At 30.2% G+C, this 18,195-nt stretch overlaps 2 protein-coding genes across 2 annotated transcripts; one reads left to right on the forward strand and one right to left on the reverse strand.

Annotated features, from left to right (window-relative positions):
* Positions 1-2,408: 2,408 nt before the first annotated feature.
* Positions 2,409-6,412, forward strand: LOC109339124 (glutathione S-transferase T1-like). Its single transcript, XM_019576522.1, has 7 exons — positions 2,409-2,556; positions 2,644-2,717; positions 3,101-3,161; positions 3,502-3,555; positions 4,353-4,432; positions 5,131-5,333; positions 5,635-6,412. Exons 1-7 carry the CDS (start codon positions 2,492-2,494, stop codon positions 5,839-5,841), a joined length of 744 nt encoding a protein of 247 aa, XP_019432067.1. The 5' UTR covers positions 2,409-2,491; the 3' UTR covers positions 5,842-6,412.
* A 1,667-nt stretch (positions 6,413-8,079) lies between these two features.
* LOC109339125 (transcription factor bHLH95-like) lies at positions 8,080-10,673 on the reverse strand. The gene is made up of 3 exons (XM_019576523.1): positions 10,259-10,673; positions 8,891-9,364; positions 8,080-8,349 (listed from the first exon to the last, which is right to left on the reverse strand). Exons 1-3 carry the CDS (start codon positions 10,610-10,612, stop codon positions 8,260-8,262), a joined length of 918 nt encoding a protein of 305 aa, XP_019432068.1. The 5' UTR covers positions 10,613-10,673; the 3' UTR covers positions 8,080-8,259.
* Between the last annotated feature and the right edge of the window lie 7,522 nt (positions 10,674-18,195).

Raw genomic sequence — 18,195 nt, forward strand, 5'->3', positions numbered from 1 at the left:
AACAAGTCATAATATTAAAGATACATATGACTCTCAAGATTATACATAAATTATAAAGTTACATGCATATTCATAAGTTATATATATTCAACATTATACATATATACTGCTAATGTTATATATAACATATATACATTACTTCACTGTTAATATTATATATATAAAAAATATATATTATTTGTCTATTAATGTTATATATTTGTTATATGTTAACTACTATATATAACATTTATTTATATACATATATACGTTAACGGGTAAACTACAGGAAGCAAATATATATGTTTATATATACACGTAATAGAGAAACAATATATATTGCTTTAGCCTGTTAATATATATATATATATATATTGAGGTACTGTTCGCACATTCATACATATATATTAAACTTAATAACAGCAAATATACACATCTTTATTGTTTGTGTTAAATATATTGTCCCAATACTCATTCACAAATATATATATATATATATATATAAAAGTTATGCATCATGTGTTCAGAAACAGAGTACCAAATGCAGAATACATCAAAGTTTAGTCACTTTCATTATGAACAGTGCAATGAAAAGGTAATATGAACAATGTTATGAACAGAACAATGTTATGAACAGAACAATGATATGTTTTTTTTCTATATTTTGTTTATTACTCTAATGCAGCCAAAAAATCAGTTTTTTAAATATTCAAGAACATATTTCGTATTAAAAATCAAAATCATTATTAATGAAAAATTGTAAATTCTTAAATACAATGCTCTAATACCATATGTAAACTTACCATGGAAACCATGTGTAAATGAATCTTAAGAAATTATAGCTTTCACATCATAAGAATAGTTATAGATTACTTCTATCCATGACGACACGATCATCCTTTCTGATGTTGTATATTGTTCTTTGTTAATAGAGAAACTCTTTTATCTTTTTCTCTTTCTTTATATGCTCTTTTTTATTGATGACTAACAGAGTAATGTTTCTGGGCAGAGATTGAGACTATGTTTAAAGTATTTTTCTAATAATTATTGTCATTCCATCAAACACTATATATAGACTCTTTTCCAAGATTCTTACTATTTCATTCATAACTTTCCACTTCAAGAGTTATAATATTCAAAACAAAATAGTATATCCTTTCATGTCACAAGAGACATTCTTATATTTCATGGTTTGTGATTGACCCTCCCAAGAATCGAACATTCAACCTTGAGGATCTAGTAAAGTCTTTACACTGCTTAACCAACATCTTATTTAGTTTAAAGCTCAACTTTGGTTCAATAACAACTATGTTTCAGCTTGAACTCAAATAAATTTCATGAAAAATTCAATTTAGCTTGCTCAAAATTTTCAGCAAGTCACCTCCAACTTTTTCATATATATATATATATAAGAGTAAATTATACTGACATCCTTGAGTTTTAGTAAAATTACATAAATCATCTCTCACTTTTCTACACTTACGCAAATCTCCTCTAGTTTTTTATACTTCCGTTACATTGACTACCCATGCATAAGAAATAAGAAATAAGTGTAATCTTTTAAACAAAAAATGTGATAAATGCAATTAAGTTAAACAAAACATAATATATTGTGTAGACAAGTCCAAATAATATACAAATCAATATATCTTTATTATTTTTGGTTCATTACACTATATTATAAGAGCGATTTAAACAATATTTCTTTAAAAACGTTAATGCATTATGGTGAGTAACACTAATTTACTCAGGGGTGTCAGTGTAATTTACTCTATATATAATTATTTAAATAGTAATTAAGAAGTTGAGTTTTACTTAAATATATAATATATGGTGAGTAACACTTATTGTAAGAAAATATTAGTTATTATTTACCTAAAATGAAGGGAATCCCCTTGATGATTGCAAAAAACTATTCAGCTCATTTCAATTAAAAAATATCATCTAATTAAAAGAAAAATTATAAAAATAAAATAATTTTTATATCATTTTATTGGAATTTGATAACGACATCAATTTTTTGGAGGGATAAAGAACTCAATTTTCAGACAACTTGTAATCATTTAGCTCCAGAATCATATTCATAGAGTTAATTAAAGAGTCCAAGTCTCAAATAATTTTCGAGTTCCTCAGCTTATTGTCAGTCCTAGTGGCAGTGGAGGCAACAATGGTGGTGGAGATCAAAGTGATCGTTCGGTGTCAATGGTGATGGTGGTAATAGTGATAATGGAAGCAATGACAGTGGTAGCAGTAGAGGCAATGATAGGGTTGTGGAGGTTGTGGCAGCGACAATGACACGGTGACAATGTTTGCAGAGTACTAAAATATACAAAAACTTATTTTTTTTTTATTCAAAACTCAACTCGCAAATCCTGAAAGCCCAACTCGCAAAACCTAAAAGCCCAATTCTGAATCGGGAAAGCTAATAAATCGGTTGGAACAAAATGGGAAGTTAGTTGTGGTTAGTAGTGAGCTTATTAGTTTATACTGTTAGCGGAGGAGGAGGAAGAATATGGGGCTCAAACTCTACGTGGATCGCTTGTCCCAGCCATCCCGTGCAGTTCTAATCTTTTGCAAGTAATTATAATTCAATTCTTTCTTTTCACTATTTTATTTTTCATATATAACAAATTTATATTATGATTGAAATGCCAAAATTCGTAGAGCCAATGGAATAGATTTCGAAGAAATCAAAGTGGAAATATTCAAACGTCAACATTTATCTCCCGAATTCGAAGGTACAGTAATGATTGCGGTTATTCCGACCACATTGGAAATTAAATCACTGGGAGAGGGTAATTCTTTTTTGTAAGGATAAAATTATAATCTCATCATAAATAAAAAGATACAAATGTCATTATATTTTGACTTGTCTTTGATTGTACTTCTCATTCCAGTATTGGAGAGGAGTCTGACTCTAAAATATTCAAAATCAACTTAGATGTGAAGATGATAGACCGATTATCTTACTGAGATTTAGTATTATTATATGGCTAAGAAGCAAAAAAAGGAACAAAGTCATAAGTTTCTGGTGCAAATTGACAAAGTTTTGAGACAATTTTTCTTCTTTTTCACTTCTTATGGTGAACTTTATGGGGTTATGTTTTGGATTTTGTATCAGCCATTAACCCTCTCCAGAAACTCCCTGCTATTGTTGATGGAAACTTCAAGTTATTTGAGAGGTACCCTATTTCTATTTCATTTCACTTCCATTTCAATTTCATTTCTACAATTTGAATTTGTTTATGATCTTTTTTGTAAATGTTTTGCTTCTGGCTATGTTTTAAAACTGAACCATAGAATAAACCGGAGAGTCTTTCATGTCGCAGTTCAACTGGTTCAATGGGCACAATTGTGATTGAAGTGTAGTTTATACTAGAAAGTAGAAACATAGTAGTTCATGGTTTTGCCGGTCAGGCTCAATTTTTATAACAATGGTTTTTAACTAATTACTTGCTATGAAGTTATCCTCTTTCATATTAAATCATTGATATATGTATTTCTTTTCTTCTTTGCTTGCAGTCACTCAATTCTTATCTACATTGCTTCTGCCTTTCCGGGAGTTGCAAACCATTGGTCAGTGTTGTATTGTACTTTCTTAGATTTTAAACTTGGAAAATTGAAAAAAAACATATAGAAGCTGTTCCACCTTTATCTTAGTCAAAAGATTAGATTGACAACTATTTCTAAGTTGTATCTAGATTGGTCAATGTCAATTTTATCTAAAGTATATTAGACATCTTTTGATAATTTTAATATGGCGTTGTAATTATTTAACCATCTTGCAAGTATAATATATGGAGAGCTTTTAAACAATTTCAGTGGCAATGTACTTGTGAGTAACAAAAAACAGAGGGGAAAAAAAGAGGCTCTAGTGAGCTTGTGTGTCACATAGAATTCTATGAGATTGAATTTTTTTTCTCTGTGTGTTCATATTTTTCCCCATAGCATATTAATTTCAACAAGACAATTACTTTTAATTGCCAACATACTTATGTACTAATTTACGAGTTGCAAATACAGTAAGTGAATGAACAGTGTAACAAAATCAGGTTCTGCATGTGTTTAATTAGCTAAACTTAGGGTCTTTAACAAAGAAACCTCAATCAATTTAGTTTTTTTAGGTACTAGAAAATTTAGATGTGTCATAAAATATGATCCATAACCATGAATATGGAAAAACATTAGCAAGTGATGCTTGCCTCTTAAACTTAAAGAATAGGCATGCATTCTAATGTAAGATTCACCTTTTTGTACACTAGTCATTGCATACTGCAGGGTTCTTTCTTTGTCTCTATATCGATCCTTTATTTAGTGACATACATCTATGCTGCCTTTGTTGTAAACATCATTACTTTTTACTTTTCCGTAAGGTACCCAGCTGATCTTACCAAGAGAGCTAAAATTCACTCCGTGTTGGATTGGCATCACCTAAATTTGCGCCATGGGGCAGGTAATTATACTGTAGCTCAAAAGCACCCTTTTTTTATTTGGTTTCAGCCATCAAATTTACTGTCTTCAGAGTGAAACTAGTATGAAAAGTAGGAGGTTGAGCTGAGTTATATTTAGAGGTGAAGAATCTCGTAATGCTGATAGTTAGTGTAGAAAGAATTTTGTGTCCACTGAAATGTAAAGTAGAAGGTTGAGTTAAGTGAGAGGTGAAGAATTTCTTTATGCTGATAGTTGGTGTAGAAAGAATTTTCTGCCCACTGCCCTTTTGTAAGGTATGCCAAGAAATACAAAGACTTTTAATGAAGCTGTTGAAGCAAACCGAGAAAGGCATGAAAAGAAAGCAAATCATTGGAAGGAAGCTCTAAATACAAGCATTGGGGTGGGGGGAGTGCAAATGTACCATGGTCCTTGATCAAATTGGTTTTCCATGTATTTGTCAATTTTTTATTGGTGTTTATTTCAGGTTCCCTGTTATTGGCAATGTTGTTTGCATTAATTTTTGCTGTTCTGGTAATGCCATATGTTTTGAGGTTGATTTACATTCTTGTGTATATTTACATCTAATGTTATGCTCAGCTTTAATTCTGCCAAGTAATTACCTTTGAGCATGGGTGAAGATGTTTTTCTTTTGCAATTTGCATGCTAAAGTTCTCCTGCCTTCTCAATTTTAATGACCCACTCTTCTTGTTCTTGTTCTAGTCATATATCTTCGAAATATTCTAGCTCCTATATTGGGTCTACCACTAAACCAGGAAGCAGCAGCAGAAGGTGAGAAAATTTTGATATCATCTCTGTCAATAATAGAGAACATTTGGCTTCAGGGGAATGGACTGTACTTGCTCGGTAGCTTCCAACCATCTATAGCAGATCTCAGCTTGGTTTGCGAAATTATGCAATTAGAGGTAAATGGGAAGTTAGTATAAAAGAGTTTTCACTATGCCATGACTCACTGGGGATATCTTTTATATTTTTAGGTCAGTATCTTTGCTTGTGAGTTTGTAGAATTTAAATTTTGAACAGCTTTCTGGTCATTTTTTTGGATTGAAAGTCCTGAAATTTGCAGCTTAGTCTTACCATTAATGTTGGTCTAATCAAAGGCTTTTTCTACCAAGAAATGTGTCACGCCGGACACAGTTCTACCCCGACCCCTTCTCAAGGGGAATCATGAATTCATGATAGTAACTTTAATGTTTTTGGATGCAGATTTTAGATGAGAAGGACCGTGATCGTATTCTTAGCCCACACAAGAAAGTTCTGCAGTGGATTGAGAACACAAGAAATGCAACAAAGCCTCATTTTGATGAAGTTCATAATCTCCTCTATAAGCTCAAAAAGAATCTTTCAGCGCAATATCAGGCCAATGGCATGATGGAATTGAAGATTAAAACCCCACTAACTTCAAAGTTGTGACCATGCCAGTAACCTCTTTTGTGACAAATACAGCCTTGAAACTTTGAAGATAAGTTATATCTGTACTGAGAGACCACTTTATAAGACTACTAAGTTGGGCCAGACAATGAATCTGATTGCCATTCGGAGGATTCTATCAAGTCCTAAGTGCAGATTTGACATCATATATGTTAGTCCATTCTTTATATTTTAGAGGAGCTAGTAAATTCCTGTAGCATTTATGTACGAAAATCCTCTGACCAATGGTTAATGCTGGCTCTAATGTGGGGTATTGATCCACAAGAAGCTCAACAAACTCCTGAAATAGAAAACTGATAAAATTGACACAAATCTAGCACCCAACACATAGTGGTTATATAAACATCTTTATAATATAAATTTTAAGGTCATTCTCTGGAAATCTTTGCCACTTGTCATCCTTTAATGAACCCCCTAATTTGAATTTGTTTCTAAATTTAGCAAATGAGTTGTGATGTTTTACTGATTAACCCTACTTGTGCCTTTTCTTTATTTTCAATTGTGTTTCAAACATGGGTTAATTTGGGACAATATATTTTTAGCTTAATGGATTGGTGGGCTGAATGCTTTTTATATACCAGCCTGTGATGGGTTAATAAAGCCCAGCAAGAAGAATATCCAAAACCAAATCACCAAGCCCATAGTTCAAGTTCAAGTTAGTTGGTTACCTTAACTTTCTACATATAGGTAAATTCTCCTAATTTAAGGTTTTTGGAGATAAAATGTTAAAATAGTTAAATATTTTTAATAATATTATATAATTATACATTATTATTCATTTCTTATTGCTAATTACATTTTTAAATAAAAAATAAAAAAATATTCTTACATTATCATTAGTTTACCTTCACTCATCTAAATTTTTATACTCCCAAATAAGGATGAGAACTTCTTCCTTTTTTCATTTCCTTCATCCCTTTTCTAACATTTTGATCTCTCTTTTTCTCCCTTTTCTAACATTTTGATCTCTCTTTTATTTTCTCTCATAACTCTCAAACAAAGTTTAAGAGAAAATATAGAGGATCAAATATAAGTATCTTAGTTATATTCATTGTATTCATAATTCTATTACTATTTGATAATAAACATATAACTACGGGTCCAACTTTTAAAACCCCCACACTTAGGATTCAAAACCTCGAACCCCTGTTATTATAAGGAGATTATTAACAACTATTCTATGGATATTGTTTAAGAAAAAGAAAACAGAAAGTTAAGGATTGATACATTTCGTAAAAGAGGAAGGAAATTATAAGTTCAGTGATGATTTCCTCCTTTATGATGAAATTAGTGATGCTGGGTAACGAACCATTGGTGGATGACTGTGAACCTGTGAGGGTTTAATGGATGCAATGAGGTTGGGGGAAAGAGTAACTGTAGGTGAAAGGAAAAAGGTGTGTGAAGGTGTCTCGTAAGGATGAGGATCACATGTCTTTATTCTTGTCTCACTTTATATTTCATTCAATTAAAAAACTTTATTCACTTAAAAAGAAAGATTAATATCTTTGTATTATTTTGTCAAATTTGATTAGTCAATAATACGAATTTAACAAATAGATTAAAAGTTTATCCAAACTATGATTTCTAATTCAAAATTTTGTGAGAATCTTTTTCTACTGCAACAATAACTTAATCTGAAACTTTGGATACCCATCTAAACCTAACCCAAATTTAATAAAGAAAACTCATATTGAATAAACTTTTATTTTCCCCAATTTTAGATATTAGGTTTGGGTTTTGTATTTTTTTGGTAGAAAGATTTGGGTTTGATACATGTGATACTTGAACTGGATCCAAATTTAACACCATTATCATATAAATATAAATATATATATTTATATATATATAATCACTCTACACTCTAGAGAGCAAAAATATTCATTTAAAAGATAAGGGCAAGGTTTTGACAAGTTTTATACAAATTCAAGTTATTCAAAATCCGATAGGGTGTGGATAATAGTCTTTTATTAACCTCGATACTTTTAGGTTTGGATTCTAGTACATGATTTCAAATTCAGGGTTGAGTAACCCCAAACTGATCTTTCCGGTTGTCAACCCTCAGCTTTATGCCACCAAAAAGGGCAATCTTTTTTATATGCTTGTCATTATAAAATTTTCTTAATGGGCATTAACCCCTTTTCATTCAACAAACATTATTAACCGATGATATCGAATATTAATAAGGTATAAGTTACTAACTAGTACATGCATATTAAAATATGATAACAATGATCATACAGTTTTGCCATTGAATCTCAACAAGGTCTATGTCCAGACATAACAGAAAATAGAAAAGAGCATTCAAACTAGTTCAAAACCATAAAGCAAATTGTTTTTAGAGAAAATATAAAAATTCAAATTTAAGATACGGAGAATATAAAAATCTCAAACATTAAAACTTTAAGAGATCCATTGCATAATCTCTCTGGCTGCTTGCTTGTAAATTTCCTCCAAAGAAGTACTCTCCAGGATTAATTGATGTGGATTTGCCTGCACAAATAACCATTTAATTTGAGCTAAATGAAACTATGTTCACATTTGCCTTGCCAATGTATACTTTAAACTTTTTTATTTTACATGCTTCATTCATTTTCTATCCTATTATAAAATCATATTTAATTCAAGAACAAAAAATTAATATGCATATAAAAAGAAACAATATATATGTTTTATTTCAAAGTTCCATGCTCTTTTTATCTTTTTGGGCTAGAATATACTAATTACAATAATTAATTGTACTTGACATCAATTTCAAGATAGAGTTGGCTCTTATGCTAGCAATAGAATTTAGAGTTGAATAGTCAATTTGAATGTTTCAGATTTTTAAAATAAAATTTAAGTATATCAATTGTAAGTAATTATCAAAATAATATTTAAAGAGCAATACTAATACCCTAAGTGTGTATATGAAATAATTATCAACTCTTATGATTTCAAATAAAATAAAATCTATTACCTAAATAGATTAATTAACAAATCTTGCAAAACACATATAAGAAAAAGGATAAAGTAGAGAGTGTTTCAAACTTACATTGGTTTGAATCATGTATCTGTTTCCATTAGCATCACACATTATGTTGGCATATATGACATTTATCTTGAACTTCTCTAGCACAGAAGCTATAGCAGTTAAAAGACCTGGCTTTTTAGCTGTAAATATGCAGAATTGTGCTTCCTTTCCACAAATATTCAAGACTACATTTGGAGAAGACCATATTTGAAATGCTAGTGGTTGTTGAGGGACTGAGATTGCAGTTGAATTTGAAGGGTTTTGATTTCCACTTATATTAGTGAAGTTATTGAAAGATCCATGATCATAAGCTATTGATGCTTCATTTGAGTTGATAGGATACAAATGTGAATTGATCATATGTGATGATGGCTCATACCTAAAAGCTGAGATTGATTGAAACCTTTCTTGTTTCTGTTTTTCTAGCTTTTCCAAAGTTTGTTTCAGATATTTGATGTAGTCCACTGCTTCATCGATAATGGTTAATTTGTCCACCTACATAAGATCAAATTAAATCAAAAAGCATATTAGAACTAAATTTTATGCCTCCTAAGCTTAACTTAAGTGGTTGTGGAGTTGATCTTAATGTTTAACCCAAAAAATAAATCTACTTATTGTTGGTTCATATTTTTTAAGGGAATTTAATTATTGCTATTGTGGTTTTGAGAGATTTAATTTTCTATCCATGGTCGCATTCATTTGATTTACTTGAACTTTGACTAGGTAGGAAAAAAGTGGTGCACTCATATATTACTAAATCTCTCACCTAGGATTGTCCTTTTATTTTTGTGTTTACCACCTAGGGTTGTCTAACTTTATCTATCAAAATAATTTTATTTTTTAATCCTTGAGATCAGTAGTTGTGTCACAAATTTGTTGTATTGCACCAAAATCTTTTACAATAAGTTTTTATTTATCATAATATGGGAGCAACACTTGTTAAAAGAGACATTCATGAATTTCGAAAGAGATAAGTTTCTTATCAAAAAAGGTAAGGGAGTAACAAAACTTTTTATTGCAACATGACTATTGTTTTTATAAATGATTTATTTGATAGTAATTAATTTTTTCTCTAATTTGAAATTAAATGAATTTTTGGTTGAGAGTTATGTATAAAATATTAAATATAAGGAGTAAAAACAATTTTTATTTTTTAGATTGAATCAAATTATTTTATATGATCATATATTTCAATCACAAGTAAGATCTCTCAAAACCTTTGTAACTGATAATAAGAAGTGAAGTTTGAAGTATGAATAACAACACTTTTTAACACCCTTTCATAATCCCATATAGGATGATCTAAAGTTTCAGAAATAAACAACATAAAAAAGTAAAGACATTTCTTTAAAATTCAAGTCTTGAAATATAGAAATGAAATTGAACTACCTTAGAAGGAAGTTGTGGAAGAAAAGCATGAAGAGTAGCAAACATGTTCTTTATCTTCTTCCTCCTTTCTCTCTCATTCAATATATGCATTTCATGATCCACTTTACAAGACTTTCCATCTTTCTCTTTTCCACTGATTACCTTCTTTTCACTTCTACAAACATTCTCTCGAGTTCGTTTCTTACTCATGAGAGGTTTTCCTTCATTTCCTTCTTCTGGGTTCGATTTCTCAATGACTAACTTCTCTTTGATGTCACCTGAGTTATCAAAATCAGAGAAACCCAATGACTGATTTTCCCAGAAGAACCCAATATCATGCGTGCCTTCATCTTCTATATCTATGGTCATGGCCATAGTAGAGAGACCAGAGAAAGAAAGAGAGAGAGAGAAAGAGAGAGAGAGAGAACTCTTAGCAATGAAAGGATGAAGAAAGATACGTTTATATAAAAATGAGAGAAATCAGATGAAACTGAAAAAGAAAAATAAGAACATGAAAATGATGAGGTTTGCTAAGAAAATTCCAAAAAACAATGCAGATATAAAATAAATGATTTAATATGTGTACATATAGATAGTGTATGTATTTTTACGCTGTCAACTAATCATCCATTATTTATAGGCTAATTATCATAAATTAATTGTAAATGACATGCTGATAGGATAAAAAAAATTATACTAACAATACGTAGATTTTAAACTCTAAAATAAAATTAATGACCTGGATTAAAGAAGGCACAAGTTAGGATTTTTATTCCTTTTAAGTTAAAGAAAAAGATGTATATACCAACAGTGTAAGAGTTTTTACACTGTCATTCCATTATCTACCATTCATTTTCAATTATGTTTGACTTTTTACAAAAAAATAATCCAAATGAACGGTAGATGATGCATTGATTGTGCATAATTCTTTACACTGATAGTGCATCAATATTACACTCTTTAATTTAACATTATTTTTATGTAATGACAGCAGTGAAAATCTATGCATTGACAGTGTAAAGCTTTTCAGCATATCATCACTATTAATTTGCATTATTTTTTTATTTGAGAGTAAAGATTAATGGTGAATGACAAACTGAAAATATAAAAAACATTTACAATATCAGTATATACATATTAAATCATTTCCAATAATACTTAAAAAAATAGTTTATCATATTTACTCACAAAAATCAAAGTTTAGGATGGTTTTAAAAATGAAAATAATGAGGGTGATGAGAAAATTCCAAAAAGCAATGCCAAGATATAATGTCGTTACCTTTGAATTAGAACAAGAAGAGATAACCTAATTACTGTGAAACATGTTTTCTCTCTCACCTGATGGCCCCACCAAAACGGTGGTCTCAACTCTCACTTGTTTTAAGACGTGTTTGATTGAACTAATTCCATTTTTTAATTTCTTTAATAAATTAATGTGCCAAAAAAATTGGATTATGTTTTTATGATATAAAATAAAACTTTCAGGTGTCTCTCATTGTTGTGATGGCTAATCGTTTATATGATAATATTTTTTTATTTGTGGTTCTCAACCTGCCTTTTTTTAATTCACTAATTTATTATTATTAATTGATACTAACAATCTAACACAAATAAAAGTTATATAGATGTAAACTAAACCTTTAAAAAAATAATATATGATATTTATTGTTGAGAAAATAATAAATTTAATTTTGAGTGATAATAAAAATAAATGTAATAATATTGTAAAATAAAGCAAAAAAATTATATCATCTAACTATTATATCCATATATAATAATAAGTATAGATAAACTTACATGCAAATTTAACAAAAAACTATTTTTTAGTTAGAAGGTTTAAATATGTTTTTGGTTTCTATAAATGTTGATTATTTTGGACTATGTCCCTACAAATAATTTTTAGTTTTAATTCATAACTTTAATTTTCATTTGGATGGAAAATGATTACGCGACCTAACGGTGGTCATGTTAATGTCACCACTGCACCACATCAACCATGGGCTAAAGTTTAAAAAAATATGATTTAGAGAATTAATATAACTCATATAATTTGTGGTAGAAAAGATTTGAACTATCAAGAGAAATATTTAGGTAATTAATATTTTGTAATAAATTTAATATTTTATTTCAAGATTACTTGAGGAAAAGGTTATCTTATTAATTGAGTTTGAGTTTTTCATAAAATAACTAGGTGTTTGTCTTAGAATTAGGTAGCTGGTTTTGTAACAAAACCTATATTGTGTGCTCATAAAAAACCTATATTTGTCTTATAAAAAATCTATCTAATTCAGTAAGAGTTTAATAAAAACAAGTTGTTTGCCTTAATTTATTATTCTACTTTGTAACAAAACGTATAGTGGTGCTTTTGTTTTTAATCTATTTGTGTGCTATTGTTTAAACTATATTGTGTAACAAAACTTATTAGCTGTATATTGTATGTATTTGTTGTGATTAAAGTATAAAATCTATATTAATTTCTGACATTTTCAACTTAGTGGTGATATTTTTTGAGGTAAAATATTTCTTTCTAGTTGTTTAATTAGGTACTTTAAAATTCAAATTATAAATTTATTAAATAATGTTAATTAGTAATATTATTTTTTTAGAATTTTTAATGTGAACTGAATTAATCAATCCAACAAATAATCCACCAATCTAATCATTGACCTAGTACACTGGTCGAATCAATGACTAATTACAATTTAATAACGTTGTATCCCACATGGATATTCGAATCAGTTTGTTTTATTATAAATTTATTTTCTAATTAAATTTTATATATTATATTTGTTATTATTATTTTAAGATTATATATTATTTAATTTATTATTATTTCATAATAAATTACAGATATTTGAAAATAGTCATAAGTTTAATATATTAAATATCTTATTATTCTTATAATAATTATTTTTATATATAGATTGTTATAAAATATATAAATATATAATAAAAATTAAAAATTTATTAGGGACCGACAAATACATTCGCAAAATAATGCGGGTTTGAAAACAAACAAAAAACACTACTCTCATGCACTCTGTTTCCATCCCTACTATAGCCAATAAACATGAACAATAAGCGTGATAAACAAAATTGTAAATATATGTTACCTTTGTTTGTGTACTACTTCGGGTAACTTAAATAGCGTTTGCAAGACAACGGATATACGTTAAAATTGAAAATGATTAAAATTTTACTCATGTTTTTAGAAATATATGGGATATACATCAAAATAAAATTTGAACAAAGATGTGTTATATTACACTGGTTTACATCTTTCTTAACTGAAACTTGTTTGAAAAGAAATATATGTATTGAAAAGTATACTTCACCTGAAGAAAAAAACAATGTTGAAAAAAATGTAATATGTACTTATTATTAAGCATTTATATTTTCATAATTAACTTGCATGTAGTGCGCACTTAATAAGTTATACCAATCAATACCATGAAGCAGAAGAGACAAAACAAATCAACAAAACATTACCTAAATTAAAATACTATACTAGTATTTAAGCTTGTTCAAATGTGGCACAATTACATGTCAAATTATTAGTTTTTTAAGTTTTTATGAGGCAGAAAAGTTGGGGATGCAAATGGACCTAGGTTTTATGCTATATCCTCTTTACTTTATAGTAAGTATGAAAAACCTTGGGCACTAGAAAGTTGAAACAACTCAAAAAATACACGCAAAATTTCATAGCTGGGTTTAGGTTTGAGAGTTACCATTCAAGCCAAACAAAAAAGAAAACACAACACGCAAAGTGGCTATTTTAAAACGGCTTTTTCTTTGTTGTATTTGGAAATTTTGCTTTAGTAACCGAAGACCTTTACTGAATTTCTAATTATTAATCAACTTTAAAGAGAGATTAAGTATTCAATGATACTATTCAGCTTAAAAAGTTCAATATGGTAGGGAATCACTCGCATTCAGTTGCTAAATATAATCATGGATCTAAAATGTTCTATACACGTTATTATTCCCAGTAAAATACAGGTAGATTATTCCTTACTTTTGCGTGAGTTTGGGTTTGTGGGGAGGGGATTAGTATAGAAAACGTGACTAGGTCTTTATTGTTGACAATAACTAGTAAATTATATGTGCATTCGTACTGGTAATATTCTTTTGCAGCATAATTAAGAACATATATTACATGTGCATTAACATGGTTAATAACTTATATGTTATTCGCACATTTACATAATTAAGGTGATTGCATGGATTAATGTTATTTTAACCATTAATTAACTTGTACATTTGTATAAGAAGATAATTTTTACCGCATGATTAAGAACACATATTATCGTGTATTTGCATGGTTAAGAATGCACATGTTACTCGTATATTTGTATGATTAAAAACACAGACATGCGCATTCATATTGTTAAAAACACATATGCGACTTGTGCATTTCATGATTAAAAGCACACATGTTACCCATACATATGCATTGCCAAGAAAACACATATTGTCTATGCATTCACATAGTTAAAACACACATATTAGTAGTGCATTCACATAGTTAAAACACATATGTTACCTTACATTTGTATTGTTAAGAACACACATATTACAAATGTATTTGCATGTTCCAACACATAACAAAAATAAATGATAATTTCGAATTTAATTTTTCTAATGAAAATAGGAAACCAAACATGATACTATATGATTTTTTTTTAAAATAAATATTTTAAAAGTTGTAGAAAATAGAATATTTTTTTCATTTTCTAATCTAATTTTTTTAATGAAAACAAGGAAATCAAATTATGATACTATTTGAGTCTTTTTTATTAAAAAATATTTTAAAATTATAAAAACTTTAATTTCGAATTTGATTTTTTTAAATATAATAGGGGAAAATTAAAATTGAAAGAATTCGAACTATGATATTAAAATTCAATGGAAAAGATAACACAAACTCTTGATGAGGTAAAAAAATACAATAATTCTTCGAGTAATAGTAAACATTAAATTGTATAGATAGATTAATGCAAAGGTGAGGATCCACTTACTCCAAGAGTAAAATTTTTAAACTTACTCTCATCATAGCCATCAATTCTATGGAAATCTAATGGTTTAAATATATCCACTAATTCAAACCATTGGATTTCCCTAGAATTGATGGCTAGGATGTGGAGTAAGTTTTAAAAACTTACTCTTGGAGTAAGTGAATCCCTCCTCTTGAGGGTGGGGATCCACTTACTCCAAGAGTGAGTTTTTTAAACCTACCTCCATCCTAGTCATCAATTCTATGGAAATCTAATGGTTTAGATATGCAAACATGAAATGAAATGAAACTGTATTGTTTTTTCAATTTAAATTAAACAACTACATAAGAGAAGGTGAAATGATCATATTAAGGTTTTGTTACCCAAAGTGAGATCATAAGATTTATATGTTTGTTCACCCGACTACTCACCGAACAAGATTTATATGAAGTTACACAATTACACTCCTATCTTAGAGATGAAGAGGTAGTAGTAGAAATGAGAAATAGAATTAGTGCGGATGTGAAACTAATTTCAATCCCTTCTAATGTTTAATGATTATTACTTTTTAATATAACAAAACACATGGGTCACTCAATAATTAACATTAAATCATTAAAATATAAAATGCATAAAAGGTAAGAATGCAATGTGAGAAGATAATTAGTAGCATATAACATTTCAGGATGAAAAAAGTGAGGAGGAGATGACATGTAGCTAGAAAGAGTTTGTATTATTATGTAGTTTGTAACGCCCTAAAAATCATTTCATATTTAATATATTTAATCTCTTAGAAAAATTGGTAAATTTTTCTTTCCTTTTTTTTTCTTTTATGTAACCTATAACTTACAAATCATTTTCACTTTTACCTTATTCCATTTTCAAAAAGTCACATTTTCAAACATTGCGGAAATAAAATTCTTAATACATTGATGATAATTAAATGAACACAACTCTTTTCTGAATACTTCTCATTCATAAAATTCTTGAATAAATACAGAATTTTTACAGGGCGAAATCTAATCATCGTCAAAAATACAAAAAACTGAAAATACAAAAAAAATAATGTCGGGGCATTGACATTACAAAAAGTACCTCACGCAGGTTCCTATCACAATAAAACAAAAGAGAAACCTCCTAAACCGGAGGTGCACTGGAAGCCTCGCTAGGGTCTTCCTCCACCTTCGAGTCAAAATAGATTTCAATGACCTCAACTGAATCTTCTATGCAGATAAGCTCTACACAGTCGTTGTTGTCTTCCTCCTCCAACACTTCATCCGCTCCCCAATCCATCGACGGGTCCAGGGTGTACCCCCTTGGCATGGCCCCGTCTGTCTCTCTTGGCACTGACCCTGATGATGAGAATCTTGTTTGGGACCAGGTCCTAACAACTTCTGGTACGCCTCGAGCTTTAGCCGGTATAGAAAGTCCGGCGGTTGCAGGTCTTCGATCGGGCAAAGTGAATGATGCCTCCTGAACTGCGTAGTAAGGTGGAAGATGCACAACTGAGGCATTACTTACCCAATCCAGCTCCAGGTTGCAAGGACCTGTGTAAGTGTATCGATTTCCCTCAACACTCCATGTCCCCTCCTAGGACATAGTGAAGCATAACCTCATATCAATGCTGATAGGTCCATCTGAACATGCGTACAAATACACCAGAAGAAAAGAGAGGGAGTAAAAATCTATGAAAAACTTGTCATCGACGTCGTGGAATTACACGAAATAATATACCAAGACAACACAGGAGTACAAATATATCAGGTGATCATACAAGCATATAATAACGATGAATGAAGTATAAAACTCGAGAATTTAGAATCAATATCGAAAAATATCATGTGTGCAATGCGATGCATGAGTCCACCATCCTTACTCCTTTATCCTCCCAATAACTATTCGGAAATAACCGAGAGTACAATTCCCATAACAAGCTGATTTGGTCACACCAAAATTATTCCATTCCTCACAAGGATATATGATCGATATGTTCCAACGGAACTGTCCATTTCAGGATGGTGTCATATCAAACACTTTTTGGGCATCCCTCTCACCGATCCTGATTGCAAAGAGGGATTGTTAGAGATTGTTTAGTTTGCGCTGTGAGCACTGTCCGATCCAACAGAATACCTCATCCAGGAATACATGGGACTCTTCTCACCTAGACTCTCCCTCAAGACTTTGCTGACGAATCACCGCCATCAACGCCGTTCCTCTCAACATCTCGGGGCTCATTCGTCTCCCGTACATTTGCTCTCCACTACTTCATTTTTTACCATGGATATACACCCTAACCAAAATTAGCAAATTATGTCTTTTAGTCCATCTTTTCTAGCGATCTGCCCATCCTAAGACATCTCCCATCGGGAATGCTTCTAGTGGGTCCCGATCTTAACATATAAACAAAAAGAGAATAATTTCGGCACCACTATGAACTATCGCTGAATTATCCTGGATGGCTCTCAAGCCAAGCCTCTTATGGTCAGACGATCTCGCTGCATGGGCACAACATAATACTTCTCAGCACCACTATAAACCATCGCTGAATCATCCTAGAGGACTCCTCTAGCCAAGCCTCTTACGGTCAAACGATCTCATTGCGTGGGCATAAAACAATTAGTTCTCTTGGTGGCTTAAGCGAGAGCTATCTTGCTTAAGCGAGAAAACAATCAGTTCTCTTGGTGCCTATTTTAGCTCAAGCAAGAGCTGTCTCACCCCGAGCTAAAACACTCGTTTTCTCTAGACACTTCTTGCTCAAGTGAGAGCTGTCTCGCTCAAGCGAGAAGAGCCTGAATATCATTTTAATTACTTTTCTCAAGGAAAATATTTCTCATTTGTATCACATGTTTTTAAACCTTGAATTTAACAGTTATCACATACATATCATTCCCATAATAATCATTCAAAAATTATAATTTAAGAGTAAACATGGTATTTGCATATATAAACATAACATAAATCGAT

The sequence above is a fragment of the Lupinus angustifolius genome, unplaced genomic scaffold, assembly GCF_001865875.1.
Source record: "Lupinus angustifolius cultivar Tanjil unplaced genomic scaffold, LupAngTanjil_v1.0 Scaffold_58_29, whole genome shotgun sequence".
Classification (NCBI taxonomy): Eukaryota; Viridiplantae; Streptophyta; class Magnoliopsida; order Fabales; family Fabaceae; genus Lupinus; species Lupinus angustifolius.

Coding starts and splice junctions, on each gene's coding strand:
- LOC109339124 (XM_019576522.1), top strand. CDS start 2,492: ATGGGGCTCAAACTCTACGTGGATCGCTTGTCCCAGCCATCCCGTGCA. Junction 3,162..3,501: donor AACTTCAAGTTATTTGAGAG/GTACCCTATTTC, acceptor CTTTGCTTGCAG/TCACTCAATTCTTATCTACA. Junction 4,433..5,130: donor AAATTTGCGCCATGGGGCAG/GTAATTATACTG, acceptor TTCTTGTTCTAG/TCATATATCTTCGAAATATT.
- LOC109339125 (XM_019576523.1), bottom strand. CDS start 10,612: ATGGCCATGACCATAGATATAGAAGATGAAGGCACGCATGATATTGGG. Junction 9,365..10,258: donor TTCCACAACTTCCTTCTAAG/GTAGTTCAATTT, acceptor GATCTTATGTAG/GTGGACAAATTAACCATTAT. Junction 8,350..8,890: donor GATACATGATTCAAACCAAT/GTAAGTTTGAAA, acceptor TTATTTGTGCAG/GCAAATCCACATCAATTAAT.